The sequence below is a fragment of the Benincasa hispida genome, chromosome 8, assembly GCF_027475165.1.
Source record: "Benincasa hispida cultivar pf3 chromosome 8, pf3_genome.v1.1, whole genome shotgun sequence".
Classification (NCBI taxonomy): domain Eukaryota; kingdom Viridiplantae; phylum Streptophyta; class Magnoliopsida; order Cucurbitales; family Cucurbitaceae; genus Benincasa; species Benincasa hispida.
In genome coordinates, this window is record NC_143485.1 from 11,012,398 (window position 1) to 11,037,313 (window position 24,916).

Here is a 24,916-nt window from a genome sequence, read left to right on the forward strand (position 1 = left end):
AAAGTAAAAGCACGTTCAATGAAAAGGCATAGTCTCACAAGCCATAAGATTTTGATCTCCAAAAAAATTAAAAAAAAAACATCTTTGATTTAGTCTCATTTCAATTTCTTATTTTGTTTACTTTAACATTATTTGTTACTTTTCTTTCCTTTAACCTTTCCCTCTCAAATTCTTTTTATTATTTTTTGGAAAAATATCAATTTGCTTCCAACATTATGGGAAGTTTATCAATTAAATCCTAAACATCAAAATAAGTCTAGTTCAACAAAAATCTAATACTTTTGAGGAATAAAATCTTCATAAGCAAACGAGTTCAGCATCAATTCTAGTTGCCCATTTTTATTAATCTAACATGAGAAGAAGTATTACACAAGTGTATTGATTTACTTATCACAATTTAGAAGTTTAATTTGAAACAATTATGGTGTGTTTTAGGCATTGACTTGGGTTGAGTCAAGTTGGATTTTTAACCCAACTCAATGTTTGACTCAACAACTTCACACGTCGGTGTTAAATAACTTAACTCTACTAATCTCACAAATAAGTTGACTAATCTTGAATGCTCAAATATGTAACTTTAGATCAATGATTGTAAAATCATGATGAATCTTTGTCATCGACATAGCTAGTGGTTCATATAACTTTTGAGAAAATATAAATAACAAAAATGCTTTGAGCATATAGCCAAACAAAAACAAACAATTCAATTTATTAAGCCATGCATTTGATGGAATCGTGTATCATTAATATGTTTAGCTCTAGAAACTATAATTCAGATTATTATCTTTCGAAGATAATTTTTGCAATTTTCTTTATGAACTATAAACCCTCATGACCTTACTTTTGGACCCAAAAAGTTTGACATCATTGGAGATTGATGTCCTCTTTTATATACTCATCATGGCGTTCCCAACACTAACATACATGCATAATAAACTATAACCTACATTTTGACGTAAAATCTCATAAAAAATTCTAAGCCTCTTAATAGTCTACTTTTTTTTTTTTGCATATTACACCCATACAATTTACTAATTTGAAAACATATTGGGGGTGTCTGGGGACAAGAAGTTGGTTGTTATAGTTGGGTTATAATATTTTGTGTTTAGGGTGTAGATTATTTTAGTTTGTTTATAATAGTATGTGTTTGAGGTATAAACTATTTTAGTTTGAGAAGTAAATAGTAAACACTGTAGCAAAGAAAAAAATGATGAATGTAAAATAGTAAAAAATGTAACAAATGGGAGGTTTTCAAATAGTGTTGATTGTAGCTAATTAAGGATTACAAAATAGTATTTACTATAGCAAGGGGTAGTTATTACAGTCTTAGGATAATCCTTGTCCCAAACGCCCCCATTATTATTTGTTGTTCATATGAAACAAAAGTATTTTGTATACTTCAAGTACAATTGTTACATGTACAAAAATTGTAAAATATTTGTGAATGTTTTAAGTTGACATCTCAATTGAGTTATAAAATTTTGGGAAAATATGTGCACAATTTAAGAGTTAAAACAAAAAGTTAAGCAAACAAAATTAGCTACTAGAAGTCATACACTTTTATATTACAAAAAACTTCACCTCGATACTCCTGACTTAATAACTCAACTAGGCACCCAAGTACAAACTTTCTAACACGAGACTAAACAACTTTGCACTCCAAACAAGACTTTCTGACTCCACAAACATATTAACTCCAGACTTCATAACTCAATTTAAAGCATCATACGATTCTACATTTTGCACGATGTTATTTGAACTAAGTAGGAATGAAGGTGTTAATTTATACATTTGTGAAAGGTCAATGTTTAAATTGATACAATTATTAGTTCAGAATTTAAATTGATACAAACTAGAATATGTTATAATTTTTCCAAATAGATAAAAAAAAATAAAGAAGGGTAATTGCAATGGGTAACATTTTTTGAACTGATAATTAAGTGTATAACAACATTTTTAAAGATTTGCAAATATAATATTATTCTCAAATCTCCATATTTATTTTATTTTCATTCCTATTATATATATTTTTTCTTTTCGAGTTCAATGACATGTACTAGGAGATTCTATCATTTGACTTATGCATTTGGTTTTTTTTTTTCTTTCCTTCTCCAAATGATATTTTATGTTGTTTTTGTTCATCTTATTTCTCATTCGTGACTAATATTGGAATTTTTTCTCAATTTTGTCATTTTTTTTTTCATTTTTGTATATGCTCGGTTTCATACAACATTCTCTCTCTCTCTTTTTTTTTTATTATTAATATATGGTTATTGTAGCCATGTATTTTTGTCTAGTCTAATTTGATTACTTATTTATGTTAATTTTAAATTTAAGGTTAGTTTTCAGAAGAAAAAAAAAGTAAAAATAAATAAATAAAGTTTTTAGTCATTGATATTTAAATATCTTTCTTTTTTCATTAAAAAAAAGGTGAATTAAAAATGTTTTTATGGGAGAGAACAAAATTTGAATGACGAGATCTTTTACATATCAGAAAATCGCAATGGAAAGAATTTCAGCTCACCATAAATTGGGTGACCTTTGGTTAAAAAAGAAAACCTAGAGAGAGCCTCCATATTTTCTTTTCCTTTTTCTTCTTAAGTCTCCTAAGAACACGACGAAATTGTCATTTAGTTGAAGGTTACGTTTGGTAGGGCTCTGTGTATTAAAAGGAAATTTCAAGGAAATTAATGTAAAATAAATACAGGTGAGAGTTTGAGTAAATTAGATTATTTTTTTTAAAAAAAAAAAGGTTTTATTTATTTATTTATTTATTTTCTAAATTGAGTGTGTGTGCTGAGATGTGAGATGGGTGGCTGACTTGGGGAAAATTAAAAAGATATTGTACTTTTAGATACTATCTAGGAAAATATTGTTGTTTTCAAACTATTTGTAAAAATATTGTTGTTGTTGTTTTTTTAAATAGGTCGAATTTTCAATCCTCGACCTTCCTTTTTTTAAGGAAAATATTGTTGTTTTTAAACGGATTCTATCATCTCAGCAAATCTGACTAAATAATGAGCTAATGAATCTCCTTCTTTTTGGCACTGAACTTCCCAATCAAATTCGAGAGCGAGATTATGAGAGACAGCGAGAGTTTGAGAGAGCGAGATTTTGAGCATGAGCGTGAGCGAGATTTTGATAGAGAGCGAGAATACCATACAAATTTCCCTTTTTTTCCTTTTTAATTATTACACATTCCACCTTCTTCTTTCTAATCCTTTCTTCTTTTTTTTAAATTTTCCATTTTATAAAAAAAAATTCTAAAAAAATTTATTATTTTATTTAAACTCTAAAAAGAATAAATTAAAAAAAATAATAACTCATAAAAATGAAAAAAATGAAAATTAAATATCTCATTTATATAAAAATAATTACAAAAATCAATGTGTCCCACAAGGCACAAGGCGGACGTCGTTGATTTTGAGCTGATTGTCGTCGTCGACTTCGAACTTGAGGTTGCTCGGGTTCTTCTTGATGTGTACCTCTGCAGGCGCTTCATAATATAAATATTCATTATGCTCTCCACGACCCCGACCATGTCCATGCACGTATGAAGACGAAGGACCAGCCTCTGAGTCATAATGTCCTGAACCAAATGTTGGCATCATCATCGGACTAACATAATCAGTTTGACTCTGCGTCTGCGTCATAGGGGGCAACTCTTCCACATTATGTGCAACCTCATTAAACTCATCATCTTCCTGAACAGGTCCTCTACATCTAGGAACTGGTGGAGGAACAATAGGTAAATCGTACATATAATGAATTTCCTCCATATAGCTTTGGTTGTCACTACATATAGCAAGAACCTGGTTCGGATCATTCGCAACCTCACGGAGTCTACTGTTGTTTGATCTTTGTGAATTATAAAACAATTAGACAATATTTAAAATAAATTTAAATTAAAAAAATTAGATAATATTCATTCATTTACCAGATGACCCACAGCTGCTCCTGAACGAGTGACGTAGCGTCTTGTGATATTATTATACCAATGAATATATTCTAGAGTGACATCTATATCAAACTGTTCAAGAGAAACCCCCACTGCAATAAACATAGCACGATAGTGCCATCGCACTACCAAATATGTAACTTTTTAGGACCAATCTTCATTCCTTAGGTCAATATCATGCAGTACGGGTTCAGTATTACAAGGTGATGAGATATCCTGCTAAAAATCGAATTGCCTCATCACCCTATCAAGAATATGCCACTCACCAATGTGAAAACATATGAGAGGACTCATCGTCCGCCATATGTTTTGACCATTCGTACAAAAATTAGGCAAATTATGCACAATAATTTTGTACGGCTCCTAAATAACTTGAAACACAAAATATTATATTAGAGAATATTAAATACAAATACAATAAAAATGTGAATAAAATAATCAATTAGGTTTAGTGTAATGTACCTGTTCAGGTTGAAGCAGATCGAACATGTATCTATACTGGTTGACTACATGTGTGGCTGTCCTAGTCACACAAAATTTATCTCTCCACCTAAATTTTTAAATTGATAATTTAGAATTTAAATTAACTAGATCAGTGATATAAAAATTAAATTGAATTAAAACAACATACCGAGAACCGTAGACTCGTCCAACTAACTGAGCGTCATTAACATGATGTAGCTGTGGAGCCATTGTTGGAAATCGCTCCCAAGCCCATAATTGCAAAAGTATGAGAGGCCCAGCTATCTCTCGAACCTCAGGTCTTGTTGCTTTGCATAGTTGTCTATACAACCATGCCAAGCATGCTCCACCCCATGAATACCACCCCGCATCATGAAGGTTAGCTAACAGTAGCAAGAACATCAAGTGAAAAAAATGACTTGATTTATCTGAAAACAGACTTCCACCCATCATTTGTAGTATATATGCTCGCGCATATTTTATGACGGTTTCCTCGTCTGCATCATCTGTGAGCTCACGAAATTGTGTTCCTAACCATATTAAACTTAACCTCGATCCTTTAATCTTGTCGGCAAGTGGGGTCGCACCGAGGTACAGTTGACAAACTTCTAACCAGTCATTGTACATCACTTCGGTGACCGGCTTACCGTCAACAGGTAACCCCAACAACACTTCTATGTCTTGTAGAGTGATAGTGCACTCTCCAATAGACATATGGAATGTATGTGTCTCGGGCCTCCATCTCTCGACCAAGGTTGTGATCAGATGCCAGTCCAATTGAATAAATCATAATCTGACAACCTCATAAAATCCAGATGTGCGCAACAGCGGTAGTATTCGAGGGTGGAGCAGGATAGTGCGTTGGAGAACTGCCTCTCGACGTCTGCAAGATATTTCTCCAGTAGTACGATCTCTCCATATAACATATGATCGATAAATGGACTGGTCGTACAAAACATCGGGATCAACAGGTCCTGGGTTTAAAGCCATGATCTGAAAAAAATATATATATATTAAAATTGACTATAATTGAATAGTAGAGAAAAGTGTGAGTGTAAAGAATAATGTAAAACTTTATTGATTACAATAAAAAAAAAAAATTGAATATACAATAGATTATTATAAAAAAATTGAATATACAATAAATTATAATAAAAAAAATTGATTATACAATAAATTATAATTAAAAAATTGAATATATACTAAAATGAATATATAATAACAAAATTATTTATTTTTCAATCCCTAACTATCTGGAGCCTGTCTTAGTAACGAAGGACACTTTCTTCAATTATGTCCTAACTGGTTACAAAATCCACATCGTTGTCGAGTGGCTGGTTCTATCCAATCCATCTCGTTGTGATAACGTGAACTTTTCGGTCTACCAGGTTTTCTTAACAATGATGGATCAGGATGTAAGACGGGCATATTAGGGTGTGTGATCCAGTAATCTTCATGCGGTACAGGTTGAAATTGAGGAGAGTAACATTCAGCATACATTGACAATTTGTAGTAATCCTCAATAAAATCTTCGTAGTTCATGTTAAAATGTGAGCAAACGGCCATAAAATGCGAGCATGGAATGTCGAATGCTTGCAACTTGTTACATGAACAGTACCGCTTGGACCTGTTTAGCCTCAATATTTGAACGTTTCCTCCTTTGGCATTGAGACTATGACGTTCGGTCTTCACATGAAACACACCTTCATACCAATCGTATGATTGTACTTCATGTTTACTAGATCGTGCAGCCCATTTATTTATTTTGTCGTGTGCATACCTGGATTTTTACTCCACTTAGTATTATAAAATATGTTTGAAATAAATTATTAATAATATATATATATATATAAATAAATAATATTACCGGGTGTATTTATCTTGACGCTCCAATGCATCCCTTATTTCTTCTCTTCTTTTCTCGAAATAGTTCATGCATTTGAAGAATGTTATCTGAGCAAGAGCATTTATAGGCAACATTCGAGCTCCTTTGAGGACTCCATTTATGCACTCTGATAGATTTGTCGTCATCCATCCATATCTGAATCCTCCATCATGTGCTTGAGTCTATTGCTCTAAACTAATATTGTCAAAAAAACTCAGACAGCTCCAATTTATTCCTTTGATATCTTCAATTGCTTTGTTGAACTTTCGAATTTGAAACTGACACCCGACACGATAAACATAATTTTTCAATGAATTAAATTTATACTTTTTATTGAAGTTGCTGACGATATGTCGTAAGCAGAAACGATGGTGACATTTTGGTCCCGTCCAACCATTTGCTGGGTTGTTCTCTGCTGCAATTATACCAGCATGTCGATCTGAAATTAAACACACCTCTTCGTGTATTACAATTTTTCTCAGGTGTTTCAGGAACCATCCCCATGAGTTTGCGAACTCTTCATTAGCAACGACAAACGCAAGTGGAAGTAGATGGTTGTTCGAGTCAATTGATGTAGTAATCAACAGTTTTCCTCTATATTTTCCGTACAAGTGTGACCATCTATCTGAATGATCGGCCGACATTTATTAAAAGCTTCTATACAAGGACCAAATGCCCAAAATACAGAAGTTAGGCTAACATGGTCTTCAGTAAGCATTTCTTTAACTCTCCACTCTACTCGTGTTCCGGGATTGGTCTGCTTAACCATATATAACCACCTAGGCAACAATTTGTAAGACTCATCCCAATCACCGAACACTTTAGCCAATGCTTTTCTTTTTCTCTCCCATATCCTATGGTAAGGAACATGATATCCAAACTTTGATTTGATGTTTGACTGCAGTTGTGCCACACTGATAGATGATTTTTCTCTTACGGCATCACAGAACTCCAGTGCAATCATTGATGAATCCAATTGTACGTGACTTTGGCTTAGTTCTGAATAAAAACATGTATGCTGCTCATCATACTTAGTGATCTCGAACAAGCCATGTGATTTTTTCTTTATTGCACGAAGTCTCCACTTACAACCTTCCTCCCACTTCTTACACCGAATTGTCCAAATCATCGGTGTAGATTCAACAACCTCGTATGGTGCGTGACACTTTATAGCAAAACATTTGACCGCGTGTTGTAGCATTTCCTTGTCTTGACAAATCATTCCTTTATACAATTGCATATTGTCAGCGTCCACAGGAGCTATAATTGGGTCATATTCCCGAATTTTATCCAATACATTCATATCCAAATCATTGAATGTATCTGAAAGCATATCATGTTCACAACCATCGAAATCCAACTCTTCAAATTCATCATCCGTTTCTGTTCTGAAGTCTCTGTACAGGTTGTTGGCCGCCATATCTTCATTATCACATGGCGATGCAACTAACTCCGGATCAGGATCGATACATTGAGTTGGATCTTCAAACTGGTTAAATGATGTATCAGGATCCACCCCTATCATATTTACATTTACATACAAATGCACTACATTTGACATTGGCATTGTCATTGAGAACATCAAGTTCATAGCTTGTGCATTCGAAATAGGGAATGACATATATCTTATTGATCCTGATGGTTCTAAATTGGGATGTCTATATATTATTTCTATCGATTTGCTCCCATATCTACACTAAGTAACATCCCAATCATTTGAATGAATTGTTTAAATACAATTCCACTGTTCACATTTATGGTAAAACTCCCACTTGGTGGTTGGTCATATTTAACTCCATCAATACCATCAACCATATTACCATTTGTAAACAACAAAAATCCTAAGCATTTGCCTGCCATTTTCTAAAAAAAATTAAAAAAAAAAAAAGACAACCATCAATTTTTTTATTATACTTTTTATAAGAAGTATATTAAAAAAATATTAATTTTTTTAGTTTATAAACTTAAACTTTTTAAGTTTTATGAACATCAACTTTTTAAACATAACAATAAATTAAACTTTTTATAACTATTTTTAAACATAGCAATAAATTAAATTTTTTATAACTATTTTTAAAAATAACAACAAATTAAAATGAGATAAACTTTTTAAAACTATTTGTTCAAATTTAATACAAAATAAAAAATTAATTTAATTTAAATTTTTTCAAACTATTTTAAACTATATTTTCAAAGTTAATACTAGAAAATATCAACTTATCACAATAAACATAACAACAATAATTTTCATATGAATAAACTAAAATTTTCAAACTATATTAAACTTTTGAAACTATACTAAACTTGTTAACTATCACAATAATTTTGTATTAAACTATAAATATCAACTTCTTAAACATAACAATAAACTAAACATTTTAACACTATAAACATCAAAGTTAATACTAAATAAATCAAATATCATAAGAATAAACTAAACTTTTCAAATATCATAAGTTCAACTCACAGATTCGACGGTAGTTCTCTTTTTTCCTTCAAAGTGACAACGTTCGCCATTTTTTCCTGTTATTTGTTATCTGACAACAATTACAAAAAATTAAAAAAAAACTAGAATCTATAAAAAAAATAATATAAGAACAAAAATAAAATTTATAATTATTCTTAAAAAATAAAAATTTAGTAGAGTAATGAACCAGTATAGTTGTGTGAGAATAATTTGTATTAAACGATACAAGAAGAGAAATGGAAATGGAAATGGGAGGAGAGGAAGATGATTTCGAAGGCTTATTTTCGAAGGCAGTGAGGGGGTAGTGAGCTATGAAGGGGAAGTGAGCAAATCAAGGGGAGAGGAGTGAACAAAATCAAGGGCAATGAGTCTTCAAAAATTATCGAGGGAGTGATTGAGGAAAAATGAAGAGGATGGTGGTTTAAAAGGATGTACACTTGACCCACGGGTTTAGGGTGGTTGAAAAGGCATTAAGGCTATGGCAGAAGAGCATGAATGTGTCAATGAATGCATGGAATCGGAGCAGAAGAATCGGATAACGTCAATGCATGCAGGGAATCGTGTAGAGGAATCGGAGCAGAGGCAGCTTGGTGATATATATGCACTTTTTCAGACTTATGGAAAGTAAATAAAGTGAAGACGATTTCCATGTGGCAGACCACGTCAGCTGACTGGTTGGCCATTTAATCCATGTGGCAGACTCAATCTCGCTCTCTCCTACAATCTCGCTCTCTCCTACAATCTCGCTTTCAATCTCACTCTCTCTTACAATCTGCTTCACCCACTTATCTTCCTTGTCAAGGGTTGAAGTTTCGACTTATGTATGCCAGAACTTCAACCTTCGACAACCTAATATACAAAATTAGCGAGATTCCCTTTGAGATTCCCTTCTAGAGCGAGATCCTCATCACAAAATTAGCGAGATTTCATTTTCCTTGTTGAGGGTTGAAGTTTCGACTTATGTATGTCAAAACTTCAACCCTCGACAACCCTAATTTACGTATTGTTTCCATGTTTTTCTCTGTTTGTCGAGTTCTCAACGTTCGACCTCTACATTAGTCGAATCCTCAACCCTCGACTTCTACCTTCGAAATCTCAAAACAACAATATTTCTTTAATAAGTTTCAAAACGACAATATTTCTCTAATAAGTTTTGAAAACAACAATATTAATATTAAAGGTCCGGCTGATTTGCCGCCCATTATCTCACCTTTTTCTTTTTTTTCCCCCTCATTTTGTTTCTTTTTTTTTAGGCTTTCTATTTTCAGTTTCTTATTTCAATCCATTGCCTTTTTAGTTTTTATATATTTTGTATTTATCTATTTTAGTTTTGGCACTGTATTTAATTTTGATTTTATTATTTCTGATCTACGTTATCATGTACTCAAGTTGATAAATATATTGTTAGAGTCCACATAATATTTTCTTGTTAATCCTTTTTCAAACTTCATTTTAACGATTTTGAAATCATCCAATGATAGAATCTAAAAATACTTGGGAGTTCGATTTTCTATATTCTTGAGGTGAGGAGTCGAGTCTCTTGAAATTTGAGGTCGACCTCAATATGTTTTGTTAAATTTTTAATTTGAAAATATTATTACTCGTTTGTATATTGCTTTAATTGTATTATTAAGTTGTATATTTTGCTATGTGATTATACCTATTAAATTGATGTTACTCTTTGTAGTGATATTTCTCTAATACTTTTATTTTTTTAGTTTATTTTCTAATCATTAATTTTTTTTTTTTTGAATTTGGTCTAAAAAAGGGCTTTAATTATTTTTCTTAAAGATCTGTTTTCAAAAGTTTTTTTCCTAAAATTTCAATCGAATCTAGAAATATTTTGGAATCTGATTTCCTAAATTCTTGACCATAATTTTTGGGAGTCCGAGATTTGAACCCAAGATAAAATGAATTTAATTAAAATATTTTTTTAAAAAAATATTGAAAGGCTATCTTACGATGGATTTAACAAATTGTAATATTTCCTTAATTTCTTGAGGCCTCAATTCTAATATAGTCCAATTGATGGAATTTTTTTCACCTATTTTATGGGACCATTACTTCACATATTGGAGTAATGAGGGATAAAATAAGATATTATTTTTTTTAAAAAAATAAAGAATATGTTCAATTCGAGATTTAAAATTTAGTCACCGTTTTTCTAAATGGGTGTTATGGGGTACTAACACCTTCTTCATACACAAACGACTTCCAAACTCAACTCTAGTTTTCACATACCATTTTTATTATTTTTTTCATTACAAATTGTTTATTTTATTTCGGTGCCTAATCACACCATAAAAAAGGTTAGTGACAACTCCTTTTTATTTTATTTCTAAATTAACTATTTTTAGGGACATCATATGCATTGTCTCATACACGTGGCAATAGGTTATCATTGACTTTTCTATTATTTATAAGTTTTTCTATCTTTGTTTCGTTATTTTGTTAGTGTTTATCATTATATTTTTTAACATAATAATTTTGGGATTTAAACTTTTGACTTTTTTTAATCAAAAGACTATGTCTTATGTATCTAAAGTATGCTCATGTTGACTTTTATCATTGTAGATTTTTTTTTATAGTTAGATGTTTATCTAATAGAATCGGTAATAGAAGTCTATCGCTAAAATACTTCTAATTCACAACCTAAATCTATTAAATGATAGAGTAATTGATAAATTTCAATCACAAAGCACAACTAAAATATATTTTATCTGTTCATCACTAATAGATTCCAAACAAACTTCTTTTTTTCTCTCTTTATTTTCTTACCTTCTTCCTCCAGTTTTGTTTTTTTTATCTCTTTTATTGATAATTCAACAAAATATTCAAAGTAATTTAATGCAACATGTTAGTACTTTGGTGTTAGTTATATTTTTTAATGTGTTTTCTAGATGTTCGTAATCTTATTCTTCATCTTGTCTATGTGATGTTTTATAGGATGTCTCGCACAATGTAGTTTCTATTTGAAATTCTTTCCTTATTTGAAAATTTTTGTATGTTTATTCTTGGGCTCGACTGATTATGGTATTAGTTTGATTATTCTCTTTTGTCGTGCATATTTAAGGATTTCTTTTTATTGGTTTTAGGGCTACCACTTTTGAAAAAGAAGACTTATGTCATTTCTTGTGTTTGACAAAAACAAGTGTATTGATCCAAGCAATTATGAAAACAAAAAAATTCCGTAGGTTGTGAGGAGTGACTCTTGATCATATCGAACCAATTTTTCTCATATGAGAAGGGATTCTCACAATTAGGGGAGTTTAAGTATATCAAGCCAAGTGATCTTCATTTGATATGAGAAAAGTGAAGTTACCATTGAGAGGGAGTCTTACGCTTAAAGGGAGCCTAAGTATTCTACCCAAAGTTTAGGTTGCTTGTGTGTCACTATAGAAGTTTTGTATTTATAGATAAGTACAACATTATAAACGCTTAATTGTTAATTAATGAAAATATATTTTCTCGGGCACATTACTCCCTAGTCATATGTGATATTGCATCGAACTAGGTTCCCAAATCTTGTATCTCATTTTATCATTTTACTATATGTGTTTTATTTTATATTCTTGGGATTGTTGTGATATTTGTGTATAACTTGTTACGTTGTGTGTCAGATAACCATTCTTTCACAATCGCTTTTTCAAAGCAATCATAAGAACTAAAAACAACTAAACTACGGCTGGACTACTATACTTGAAACTTAAAAGTACATAATAAAGGTCTATAAGTAGCATTTTATATAAATGGTAAATTTCTTCATGTTATGTGAAATCTATCATTGGCTATTGTTGATAGATTTAAAATAATATAAACAAGTTATAGATTCTAATCACTTAGTCTATTGGTGATACCTCACATAATTGATAGAGTCTATAACTAATAATGAGTATATCAATGATAAAGTATTAATGCTAGACTCTATCGTTGGTATGAGTCTTTCAATGATAGATTTCTATTCGTGATAAATTTTATTATTTATCACTAATTGGCGATAAAACTTTTAAGGAAACATATCTTTTGGTCCCTAGATTTTGGGTCTAGTTTCTACGTAGTCCATAGGTTTCAAATGTTACACATTTAGTTCTTAATTTTGAGTTTGATTTCAATTTAGTCCATAGATTTCAGAATGTTACAATTTACCATTGACGTTTGAGTTTTGCTTCATTCTGGTTCCTATGTTCTAAAATTTACACTTTTAATCAATTATTCACTAAATACTCATTTTTTGTCTTTAATGTTAATTTATGTTAATAAATTAAAAATCACTAAAAAAATAAATAATTAAGTATCACTATATTTTATCACTTTTAAAAATAAATTTAAAATTTCACTTCATAATTATTTTTAATTAATTATAGAAATTCATGTCAAAAATTGAGTATTTAATTAAAAATTGAGATTAAAAATATAAAATCTTAAAACTTAAAGATCAAATTGAAACAAAACTTAAATTTCTAAGGTAAAATTATAACATTTTGAAACTTAGAGATTAAATTAAAACAAGATTCAAAACTTAAAGGCCGAAAATTTATGGACCAAATAAGATAACCTACCGACAAAAAGGTATTTTTTCCAAAATTTTATTACTATGGATGCCATAATCTCTTGGTTAGAGTCAAATAGCTCAACCTAAATTTGATCATATTATGTAATATTTTCTTCTTTTTTTTTTCAGTGTTATGCAATATGTCCGCTAATTTTGCTGGCTATATTTGCAATTGTGCCGGTAAAGAAAGGGAAAAACGGCACACTTTAGGCGAAGCCAAGCTTCAACTTGTGCCGCGCATTGAAGCGAACCGGTTTCAAACTGTACTCATCCCAGAGCTTCTCTAAGTGCCCTGCTTGTTTCCCATTCTGGCGCTTTCCTTTCAAAATTCCGGAGCCGTAACTGAAAATCTGGAGAGACAGCGATTTGCTTGAAATCCATGGAAATGGATGGTACTCTAGACTTCGAATCGGAAGACCCACTTCTCAGTTCCCCAGTCACTCTCAAGAAGAGGTTTCATTCTCCCCGAAATCACCCCAAATCCTTTATTTCATGTTTTCTATTTCATATGGGGGCTTAGGACATATGTTTCATATTCAAATTACTCTACTGTTATCTCGTCTCTGTACTGTTTTTCTTTTCAATTTTGTGAATTGGGATTTAAAGAGCTGTTGCAATTCCAATACTAGCATATTTTCTATAAAGGGAGTTGAGAAATATTCTATGTTGCAACTTTTTGTTTCATAGTTTTAGTAAAGGTGAAGTCTTAGCTCTCTGATCACAAATCGTCTTTGACGTCTATTTTTTATATTAATCAGGAAAAAGATTATAGGGTTAGATGATCTTCTGACTGATCACTATAAGGATAAATGTAAACTGGTTGAGAAAGAATCTAAACAGGCAAAGAAGATAAAGAAGTATGAATCAGATGATGATGATCTTGGCAAAGAGGCTGTGGTGTCTCAAGTTGTTGATGAATGCCAAAATAAGGTAAACTATGCTTAGCGGCATAGAATTTTTTGGAGCTTTCTTGACCCTTATTTCACCAATGATCGAAGAATGTTCTGTGTAGATGAATCAATTGGGAGGTGAGGAAGATACATCAATATGGGGGTTAAACGTTTTTGGGGAACAGGTTTGCGGTTTAAAATTACAGCTTTCTATATGCTTTGATTGTCCCAAATATCTTCATCCGAGAGGGTTTTTTTTTTTCCCTCTCTTTTTGGTGGAAAAATGAATTGGCTGCATTTCTATGCATCTAAATTGCAGAAACCCTCACCAGCTTTACAAAGTCCTGAACTCGAAAGTTGTCACTTTTTGCAAACATTCCTAAATAACGAAGTTAATTCTTTGGTGAATCTCACCGTGGAGACAGGTCATTTCCTTTATGTTTGAATTCTCCTAATCTCCCTAATCATCTACTTATCCTTTTACGATATATTCATTACTATTAATGTTCTTGTATAATAAATGCATTAGTTATCAAGTTTAAATCTTTACTCACTGGCAAAATATGTGAATTTGAGGATAATTTTCAAGGTGGTAGTTTGAATATGCTGTATGATGAATAAAAAAGAGCAATAAGGGAAATTAAAAAACGATAATAAACTGACATGCATTTTGAATTCTGTTTGTCTTTTCTCTTGAAGAGGACCTATTGTCACCAAATCCAGTTGTCTAACATATTGTCTTTATCCTGGAATTCCAATCCTCTATGGTGGATCTGATCAGGATTATCGAGTAGATAAAGATAAAGGAGAAATTATTTTGGGAAGGTGGGAATGATGAAGATGTCAGTCACTTGGTGAACGGGAAACTAGCTTCCTTACAGAAAATTACATTTTTCTTTAACGAGCCTAACTAGCTATGCAGCACTATTGTTGTTGGTAGATATAGCTTGAATTGGTTTGGTTGACCAGAGTACTAAGAAAACATGTATTAATTACGGCTCCTGGAGTTCCCTTTCAAAACTATTTCTGCATCTTGTCATGAAAACTTTGTGGAAAGATCATATCTTTCATAGATAGGTGATTTGGAGGTTTGGCCTTCGCTATTTTTTGCTGTAGCTTGTATGCCAAGCTACTCTAAGCTATGCTTAGTTTTTATTTTTTGCAGTGCTGGATTCCTATTTCCAGGGACAGTTTAGACCAGGTGGAAATTTATGGTTGTTTGTTGATTTTTCCGTGTTCCTTCTTTGGATGGTATCATACTACTTCAGATAATGGGGACTCTAGGTGTTGGTTCCTTAAAAGCTCTCTGGTACATTCACTCGGAAAGTTAATGCAATAAAGGACTTGAGGGCCTATATGGGCAGTCTCTTAAACTTGATGTGGAGCTTCAGAAGTCCACTTCTTTGCATGAAAGTTGTTGCTTTGAAGGCCAAATTCTATAATCTATAAATAGAATTCACAGAAGCCACCTTTCCTTTTGTCTCTATTATCCTATGTGCATCCTTTGAGAGAAGACAAGCAAAGAGGTGTACTGTATTTTGGCACATTGCCCTCTTAGAGTGAAGTTGTGAGAGAATTATTCAGAGATGCTTAGACTTTCATGGGACCCCCTACTTTTGGTTGAAAGAAATTCAAATATTCTTTGGGCCTTTGTTTGTTGTCTAGAAAAAAGGGAAAAAATTGATATAGAAGTCTCACCTTATGGCACCTTATGGGCGGTGTAGAAAGAGATGAGGATATATCATGGGACATCAAAAAGGTGTGAGATAAAGTAATTGTTTTGCAGTTTGCCTTTTTAACACTCATCTATAATTTATCCAATACTTTTATACCTCTCCTTATTTATATATATTCTTGAAGTAATTCATTCATTTTCATCCAAAGTAGAATGAAAGAAAGGAAAACCATGAACCTCAGCACAACAAATTAATGGTGGATAAAACACTCATTTTTGTATTTTATCTTGTTTCTTTTTTCCTTCTTTGATCAAATGTTGTTAAGTTAGTACCTCCAAGCTGATCTTGTCTTGATGAATTTTCTTAAACTCTATAATCTAGCACAAACTATTTAAATAAGTTGTCGATAATATTTGTTTGATACGTTTTTGCAGGTGATGCGTTCCTTGAAGGTTTATTGGTAAATGGTTGGTTGTCAACACTTGTTTATTTGACAGGCCGTGCAGAAAAATCACTTGCCATATGGACTTTCAATTTAAGTGAGTAGATCTATTGTTTCAGTCATGTTTATGGAACTCCAGACATTATGATTAATTTTTTTTTATAAGTTTATTTTCATATTCCAGTGTTATATTCATCAAGAGAAGATCTAAGAACATCAGCCGGTGATTTCTGGAGGGATATCATGTTAACAACAAATGAGGTTTCTCTTTTTACTTTGACCACATGGTTCTTTTATTTATTTTTGTTTATCAATTTCTCTTAAGGCTTATCTAGAATTCTTAACTAGGTTGAGCAACAGCATCTTCAAATCGATTGGTTTCCAAACTATGCTCAGTTAGGAGAAGCTCTTGAGACTTATGGATATAGATTTCAATGCTCATTAAACCCTGGATTCATCCACACTGGTAAACTTCTTTGGCATCAAACTAACATATCCAAGTGCAAAAATATGCAATATTATGCAGGGCTGTTTGTTGTCGCTCATAATTCTCTTATTCCTTAAAACCCAAGATTGCAAGTAACATGATTGAATTCTTCCTCTATTTGATGAAATCACCTTAAAATGCTCTCTTTAGACATGGCTAGTGCACGTGGAATGCTTTTAAAAAAATCTTTAGAACTTGGAATGACCAATCTTTTTGGTAATGGTCATGATGTCTTTTTGGGTTTTTGATGCACCACCTACTTGCTGCTTGGATAATATGTTTGAATCTAATTCAAGAGTTAGTAGAAAAGCAAGGATATTTTCGGATCACTTTCCCTTGCTCTTAAAGGCTGGAGCAGTTTCTTGGGGTCCTTCCCCTTTTTGATTTTGCAACAGTTGGATGAGGATTAAAGAGTGCTTGAAGGTCATCCAAAAGGTCTTGGATCATGATTGATCAGAAGGTTGGACAGGTTTTATAATAAGTCTCAAGTTGCACTAGGTAAAAGATAAAGTTAAATCTTGATTTGCGGAATATGAACTAGAAAGGTAAAGAAAAGAGAAAAATTTATTATCTGAATTGACATTTTTCTATTAAAAAACCAAGAGAGAAAGACCTTTCAATTGTTGAAATGGATATTAGACTAGCCATCAAGGGAGATCTTACGAATTTATACCTTCGGGAGGCGAGGAACTTAATTCAAAAAAGCAAGTTGAATTGGTTAAAATTGGGTGATGAAAATACCAGCTTTTTCCATGGATTTCTTTCAGCAAAAGAGAGGAAGAATATGATTATTGAATTAGTTTCAAGCAATGGGTCAACACTTCAATCTTACCAGGAAATTGAATCAGAAATTTTAAGCTATTTTGCTTCTTTGTATTTGAAAATTCCAGGTTCTCGAGCCATTCCTTTTGATATAACTTGGAATAGTGTGTCGGCTGTTCAAAATTGAGCTTTAATTGCCCCTTTTCAAAGTGAGGAGATCCTTCAAGCAATTAAACCTCTTGGCAAAAACAAAGCTTCCGGGCCAGATGGTTTTACAGTAGAGTTTTTCATTGAATTCTGGCAGAATTTGAAGGCTGTCTTTCAGAAGTTATTTGAGGAATTTCACTCTAATGGAAAGTTGAATGCTTGCATCAAAGAAAACTTTATTTGCCTAATTCCTAAGAAAGTTGACTCGTCACAGGTCAAAGATTTTAGACCGATAAGTCTAACTACCTTCACTGGATTATTTCTAAAGTACTTGCGGAGAGGATTAAAAAGATAATGCCAAGCATCATCTCTGATACACAAAGTGCATTGGTTGGAGGAAGACAAATTCTAGATCCCGTTCTAATTGCAAATGAAGTAGTTGAAGACTATAGAGCAAGCAAGGAGTGGATTCTAAAGCTAGACCTTGAGAAGGCTTTTGACTGGGTTGATTGGAGTTTTCTAGAACGGATCCTTAGGCAGCGTTTGGGGCAAGGACTATCATAAGACTATGATGACCACCTCTTGCTACAATACATACTATTTCAAAACCTCCAATTAGCTACAATCAATACTATTTTAGAACCCCCATTTTCTACAGTATTTACTGTTTGCTACAGTATTTACTATTTTACATTCATCATTTTTTTTTTATTTTTTGCTACAATGTTTACTATTTCCTTCTCAAACTAAAATAGTTTACACCTCAAAAACATATTATTATAACCCAAGCTAAATTAATCTATGCCCCAAACACAAATTATTATAACCCAATTACAACAACCTAGGAATATAAAAACCAACTCCTTCCAAACACCCCCTTAATCTTTTGGGCTTTCATCCAAAATGGATAGAATGGATCCATGGGTGCATTCAAAATCCAAAATTCCCAGTGTATATCAATGGAAGACCTAGAGGATTCATTCAGGCTTCAAGGGAAATTAAACAAGGTGATCCACTATCACCATTTCTTTTCCTCATCATTAGTGAAGTGCCAAGTGTATTGATTAAAAGAGCTCATAACAGTGGACTGTATGAAGGGTTTTTGGTTGGCAAAGACAAGGTGCACTTATCAATTTTGCAATTCGCGGATGATACTCTTCTCGTTTGCAAGTATGATGAAGCCATGTTAGACATTCTTATTCAAACAATAGGTTTATTTGACTGGTGTTTCGGATAGCAAATTAATTGCCATTTGGGAGAAGTCAGCTCTATATGGAGTTAATATTGATGAGGATTCTTTGATCTATACTTCCAATAGGCTAAATTGTAAAGCGGGCAAGCTGCCTTTCACTTATCTCGGTCTACCTCTTGGTGGATACCCGAAACAACACTCTTTTTGGCAGCCTATTATTGATAAGATTCATTGTAAACTTGATAGATGGAAAAGGTATAACATGTCCAGAGGGGGTCGTTTAACTCTATGTAATGCGGTTTTGGCCAATCTTCCCACTTACTACATGTCTATATTTCTAATGCCTTGCTCAGTGATCTCTGAATTGGAGGAATTTTGTGTAAGTTTTTTTTTGGGAAGGTCATAAAGACAGCAAGCTGAATCATCCGGTAAAATGGGAGTTAGCTTCCAAATCTCTAATTGATAGTGGCCTTGGTATTGGTAATATGAAAAACAGAAATACAGCTTTGTTATTTAAATGGAGTTGGAGGTTTCTTAAGGAACAATACTCCCTATGGTGCAAAGTTGTCAAAAGTATTCACGGAGTTGTCCCACATCTTTGGTACACATCAGGCAAGCTTGGTTTAAGCCTGCAAAGTCCTTGGATCAGCATCTCAAGACAATGGAGTGAATTCGGATCCCTTGCAAAATTTAAGCTAAGCAATGGAAGGAATATTTTCTTTTGGACAGATTCATGGTGTACTGAAATTCCTTTCGAGGACTGTTTTCCTAAGCTTCTTAGAATTGCTTCATCTCCAAAGGGCAGTGTCAGTGAACATTGGGACCCGGATATTAGTTCTTGGAACCTCTTACTTCAAAGGCAACTAAAGGAAGAGGAGATTGTTGAAGTTCAACAACTGCTAAGCAAGATTGAGAGGCAGCAGAATTAATATTTTGGCATGGATTCTTCTGTATGGTTCCCTTAATTGCTCATCCACATTGCAACACAAATTACGTAACAAACTTCTATCACCCTCGATTTGTTCTCTTTGCTTAGCCAACGAGGAAGATATGCAGCATCTGTTTTTTTATTGTTCCTTCTCAAGAAATTGCTGCGAAAATTATTTTCTTGCTTCGGTGTGCAATGGGTTTTTAGGAATTCAGTTAGAGACAACATTTTCCATTTATTGGTTGGTCCTTCTCTTCTTGCCTTTAGAGCTTAAATATTATGGTCAAATGTAATTAAAGATTTGGTATCTAAGATTTGGTTTAAACATAATCAGAGAGTTTTCCATGATAAGTATAAAGATTGGCCTGACAATTGGGGTCAGCTTGCCTATTAGCTTCTACTTGGAGTTCACAATCTAAGCATTTTGAAGATTATTCCATCCAGGATATTTGTCTTAATTGGAATGCATTTTTATTCTCTATGTAATCAAGTGATTTAGTTTTTTTTTGTAATCTTTGAATACTTGTATCTTGTATTCGAAATGATGAGGGTGCTATGGGGGTGTCAACATAGTTGAGATGTCTGGGTGCACCTCCTGATCCTCAGCTTTTAATTGTCTTGGTTTGATATTTTGTCTCATTGTATTTTGAGTTATAGCTCTTTTCATTATATCAATGAAAAGTTCCGTTTCCGTTTAAAGAAAAAGGCAATATACCATATAAAATTTTTTCATTTCTACCACTAGAGATAGAAAAGACTGTGACAGCATTCCTTAACTTTAAAGTTTCAATTTAAATAAATTCAATTCTAAACTTCAATAAATAGTAAAATAAATACCTCTTCAAACCAAATTAGAAAATTGTTCCTAAAAACTAACAATGAATCACACAAAAGTCAACTAGCAAAACACCCAAATTAAGACAAAAATGCCCAAATCCAAGTCTAACAACAAAAGTACTCGAACTAACATCAAAGTTTACCAGGTTAAAAGAATTCAACTTCAGCATCAAAAATGTCTAAATCTAATTAAAAAACATCCAATATTGTCAACAGCCAATATTGAAAAATACGTCCCCCTTAGTTGTGATATCACTTGTGTCAAATTTCCTTAAAAAATGGAGTTCAGCCATTAAAGGGCATTGATTTCATTTAAGTATCAATTTTTATAAAATTTGAATTTTAAGTTATGGGTTCAATTTTTGACTTGTATTGTTGGTCTCTACATCATTTTGTTTAATCTTGTTGTTGTTAGGTAGATTCAAACTTGGTCTCCTTTTTTGATTGTATTTGTTCCGGCATGATGTTGGTGCTAAAGATGTGTTAACCTAGTTGAAATATTCCGGTGCGCCTTGATCCTTCTTTCTTTTTTTATTATTGTAAGGACTACTCTCTCTTCATTACATCAATGAAGTTCTGTTTCCGTTTAAAAAAAAAAAAAAGATTGAATTTGGCTCAACACAGCTGCATATAAGATTAAGAAAATGAACTGTGGGCTACTATATATTAACCAATATTCCCAGTTGATTCATTGGCTTAAATCATTGGTATCAATCCATTTGATTCACCATTAGCAGTATCCATGAGTTCAAGGGTTGGATGAACATGAGTTCTTGGTCCAAACCAATGCATTTTTCGTCCCCAGTTGGGACAGGATACACTTTTTCTTCATGTTTCCTGAGTTGAAAAACGTGAAACAAGTATTGTATAGTCTCAATTAGAGGTACTGATGCCATTGGCAAAAGTTGACGTTGGGGATTCTATAGGAATGTTATTCTTGTCACCCAATTCCTTGTGTTCAAGGAACTAGGATAGGCTTGGAGAATATCTCTCTTTACTTCCTGAACTTCTAAGATTATTACATGTTAATTTTTGAACTTTTAAAATGTCCATTTTAGTCAATGAACTTTGATGTTTATTTTATTTTGGTCCATATGCTTTTAAAATCTCTAATTCAGTAGTTGAACTTAAAAAGAAAAAAATAAATAAAGAAATAAGAAACAACAATTTTGGACCTTAATTTTGCTTTTAACAAATAGATAATGTAGCTTCAAGTATTTGTATTAATGTGTTGATTGAGGAGAGTATTAAGTAAGTGAATATTTGTTGACAAAATAATAGTAAGGACCAAGGTGATTATTTTTAACGTTATATATAGACAAACAAATATTTAAAAGTTTAGGGACCAAAATAGAATTAAACCTTATTTATTTCCTTAAACATGCAAGGGTAAAATACAATTCTTGTTCCTGTAGTTTTGGCATGGGATATCAAATGTAGCTATTAATTCCATGAGAGAATAGAACGTCCAACGAAAGATTGTGGAGTTACAATAAAGGCCCCAAGCTGGTTGTAGAAAAAAAACATATGCCTGCTAAATATTTATCTTACTCCATACAGATCCTACTTAAATCATGACTTCAGCCGCTACTGTAGCCACAACAACTTGTTAGCCTCCTGGTTGTTAATGTTAAAGAGCTAATGTTAGTGTGTGGGGTCCTATATAACTAAACTAAAAATAACAATGTACGAGTGGTGAGGATGAAACTCTTAGAAAATTGATGTTCAATTGTTGGAGCATAAGGAACTCCAAGAATTAATGTTTTGCGTTTGACAGTATGCACTCTAATTTTATTTGCTTAAAAAAAATGAGAAAGTAGTACTTACTGAAATTAATTCGGGACTATATTTTTTAGAACAAGTTTTTCCATTCATTTGGTTTTTTTATCTTTATTTTTATTCTGTGTATTGTATGAGTTGCTTTGGGACTTTCCACATAAAGGCATACTTCAATGGTCACACAGAGCCCCCAATCCTTGCCATTTGAATTAGTTGCCTTACTCTTTCTTACACAAGTTATGGAATATTGTTAGGTTCTAGACGTGGAGGGCCGCCTCAGAATATAAGGGCGTGGATCAAATTTATTACTATATGTTGTCAAACAAAGTAAGTCTTTTTCTTGATAATTTTGTAAGTTTTAACTCTTGTGCCTTTGGCACTCATTAGAACTTTGAATCTTATAACTCAGTGTGGCTATTGTTAAAATAACTTTATTCTCAACTTATGATATTTTTTTGCATTATAATACCAATAAATAAGGCTGTTTTCATGTCTATCTGTTTTTATTTTTGTTTCAGGATTAAAAAGAATATATTTACATCCTCTGAAGTTGAGCAGCTAGCTGAAGCCATTATTTGTTTATTTCTGGACCGCCAGTTTCAAGGCATAACCGTGCTCTTATGTGAATGCCTGCAATCGCTTATCCATTACTTCACAGATGAAGAATGGAATGCATGTTGTGAGAAAATAGCAAAATCTCTTGTCTGCAGGTACTAGACTCTTCGTTGCTCTTCGTTGCTATGTAAAAGTATCGAGGTTATACAAATATTTGATTTAGAAAATTTTGAACCCGGCACAAAACCGATTATTTGAAAACTGAAATTATCAAAACTAACAAAATCTGTCTAATCTGAACTGAGTGGTCGGTTTTATACTTGGGAAAACTGAACCAATTGACCCGTATACTTCAAAGAGACCAAGTGACTCAGTGTGGTTAATTTTTTTCCAGTGTGTCAATTTTGGCTCTGCACCCTTGATGCAATTGTGGATTTAAACTCATTACCGGTAACCTTATAACTACTCTTTTTGCTGCCTATATTCTGCTTTTGTAGAATTCCTATGGATCTAAACTGTTTGCGAGCTGTGGAATGCATTTCTGGAGTTGATCCCCGTAGTAAATATCTTCGGAGTACAATTGCCTATCAAATTCTTCTTATTTGCTTTGAAAATGAGGTGATCCTTTTTCTTTTCTTTTTCTCAAGTTGGCTAAATAATCAGAGCTTTCTTTGTGCATAACTCTGACCAATTCTCCATAACATTCATCTTTCATGCAAGATTATGCGTACCTTATCGTTTCAAAGTAATTTACCTGCAAAATCAATTTCACATATTCTCGTTGACATTTGTTAAGATTATAGACTTTTATCATATCCCATTATTTATTCTTACAATATTTTTATCATATCATCGCCATGTATATTGGTCAAGGTTACAAGTGCACCTGTATAAGTTGGGACGAAGTTTACTTAGCCTGCTATTTATTTTTTAATTGATATTTTTATTTAACATTTAACTTATTGTATGTGGTTTCAAATGTTTGTGGGTCCCCACAAACATTTATTGATTAAAAATAAATTAACAAAAGATGAGTCTATGTTAAAGTTTCTTTTAAATCATGCATAAAAGGTTTTAAGGATCAAGACTTCATATTATCTTTTACTTTTAGGCTAGTAATGAAGAAGAGGTTTTGAGAGTACTTACTTCCATTACCGTGAAAGACAAAAGTTGTGACCTATTTAAGCTGTACATTTACTTGGTGTTGACGGAGAACTGGCTTGTCGGTAGTCAAACGTTAGAAGGCAAGCCGCTAATCTGTGAAATGTGGGGCCTGTTTCTCAGAAACTGCTCCTGCCAAATCGCCAGTACTGATTTGAGGTCGTATGCATCAAAGGTGTGAACAACTCTCACAATCTTGACTTGAAACATTCATTCGATTGTTAACAGTTGTGATTGATGGTATCTCAGATAAAAACTCTCATTGCATTCTCAGGTTCGTAACAAAGCTTCATATATCTTGCAAAGCGCTTTTGAAGAATAGACCTTGATGCATACGCTTCTGAGCATCAACCCTCTGGCTCTGCTTTTGCTTGCTGACATGAACTACTGAAAACTAATGAACAGGTCTAATTAATTTACTTTGTACAGCCTACATATGCTCATTTTGATCCATTTTTACAGTTAAAAACATCCACTTCATCAAGATACTGAGTTAATTTTCTTGGAATGAAGCATTATTAGTATTAAAAACATGAATATTCTATGTTCGATGCATTGATGATTTGAGGAAAAACCAGTCGAGGAGTTTTGGGTGGAAATGAGTCAAAAGGACTGAAGGAACCAACCTCTGATGATCATATTATATTATCGATTTTCATTCTAATTAAATAGATGATATTCTAGTGCAGTTCAATCCAGTCAAAATTTCCACTTCAATTTAAAAGTTGGCTGGATC

At 32.6% G+C, this 24,916-nt stretch overlaps 1 protein-coding gene and 2 pseudogenes across 3 annotated transcripts; 1 reads left to right on the forward strand and 2 right to left on the reverse strand.

Annotated features, from left to right (window-relative positions):
* Positions 1-3,925: 3,925 nt before the first annotated feature.
* Positions 3,926-5,047, reverse strand: LOC150034356 (serine/threonine-protein phosphatase 7 long form homolog; annotated as a pseudogene).
* A 1,915-nt stretch (positions 5,048-6,962) lies between these two features.
* LOC150034357 (uncharacterized) lies at positions 6,963-8,021 on the reverse strand (annotated as a pseudogene).
* Positions 8,022-13,390: 5,369 nt separating this feature from the next.
* On the forward strand, positions 13,391-24,711 carry LOC120083668 (actin protein 2/3 complex subunit-like protein). 3 transcript variants are annotated; one of them, XM_039039507.2, is made up of 12 exons: positions 13,391-13,777; positions 14,083-14,254; positions 14,337-14,399; positions 14,534-14,639; positions 16,325-16,429; positions 16,517-16,593; positions 16,681-16,798; positions 22,719-22,791; positions 22,983-23,174; positions 23,517-23,637; positions 24,131-24,355; positions 24,455-24,711. In XM_039039507.2, exons 1-12 carry the CDS (start codon positions 13,704-13,706, stop codon positions 24,500-24,502), a joined length of 1,374 nt encoding a protein of 457 aa, XP_038895435.2. In that variant the 5' UTR covers positions 13,391-13,703; the 3' UTR covers positions 24,503-24,711. The 3 variants fall into 3 exon arrangements, 2 of the variants coding, with proteins under 2 accessions (XP_038895435.2, XP_038895434.2); XR_016531346.1 differs by having other exon boundaries at positions 13,452-13,777; positions 16,499-16,593; positions 24,136-24,355; XM_039039506.2 differs by having other exon boundaries at positions 13,452-13,777; positions 16,499-16,593.
* The last annotated feature ends 205 nt before the right edge of the window (positions 24,712-24,916 follow it).

Excerpts from the sequence above, each read along its gene's own strand:
- LOC120083668 (XM_039039506.2), top strand. The coding sequence starts at position 13,704 with ATGGAAATGGATGGTACTCTAGACTTCGAATCGGAAGACCCACTTCTC. Across the intron at positions 16,430-16,498 it reads CATATGGACTTTCAATTTAA|TTTATTTTCATATTCCAGTG; the intron begins GTGAGTAGATCT and ends TTTTTTTATAAG. Across the intron at positions 16,594-16,680 it reads TCATGTTAACAACAAATGAG|GTTGAGCAACAGCATCTTCA; the intron begins GTTTCTCTTTTT and ends ATTCTTAACTAG.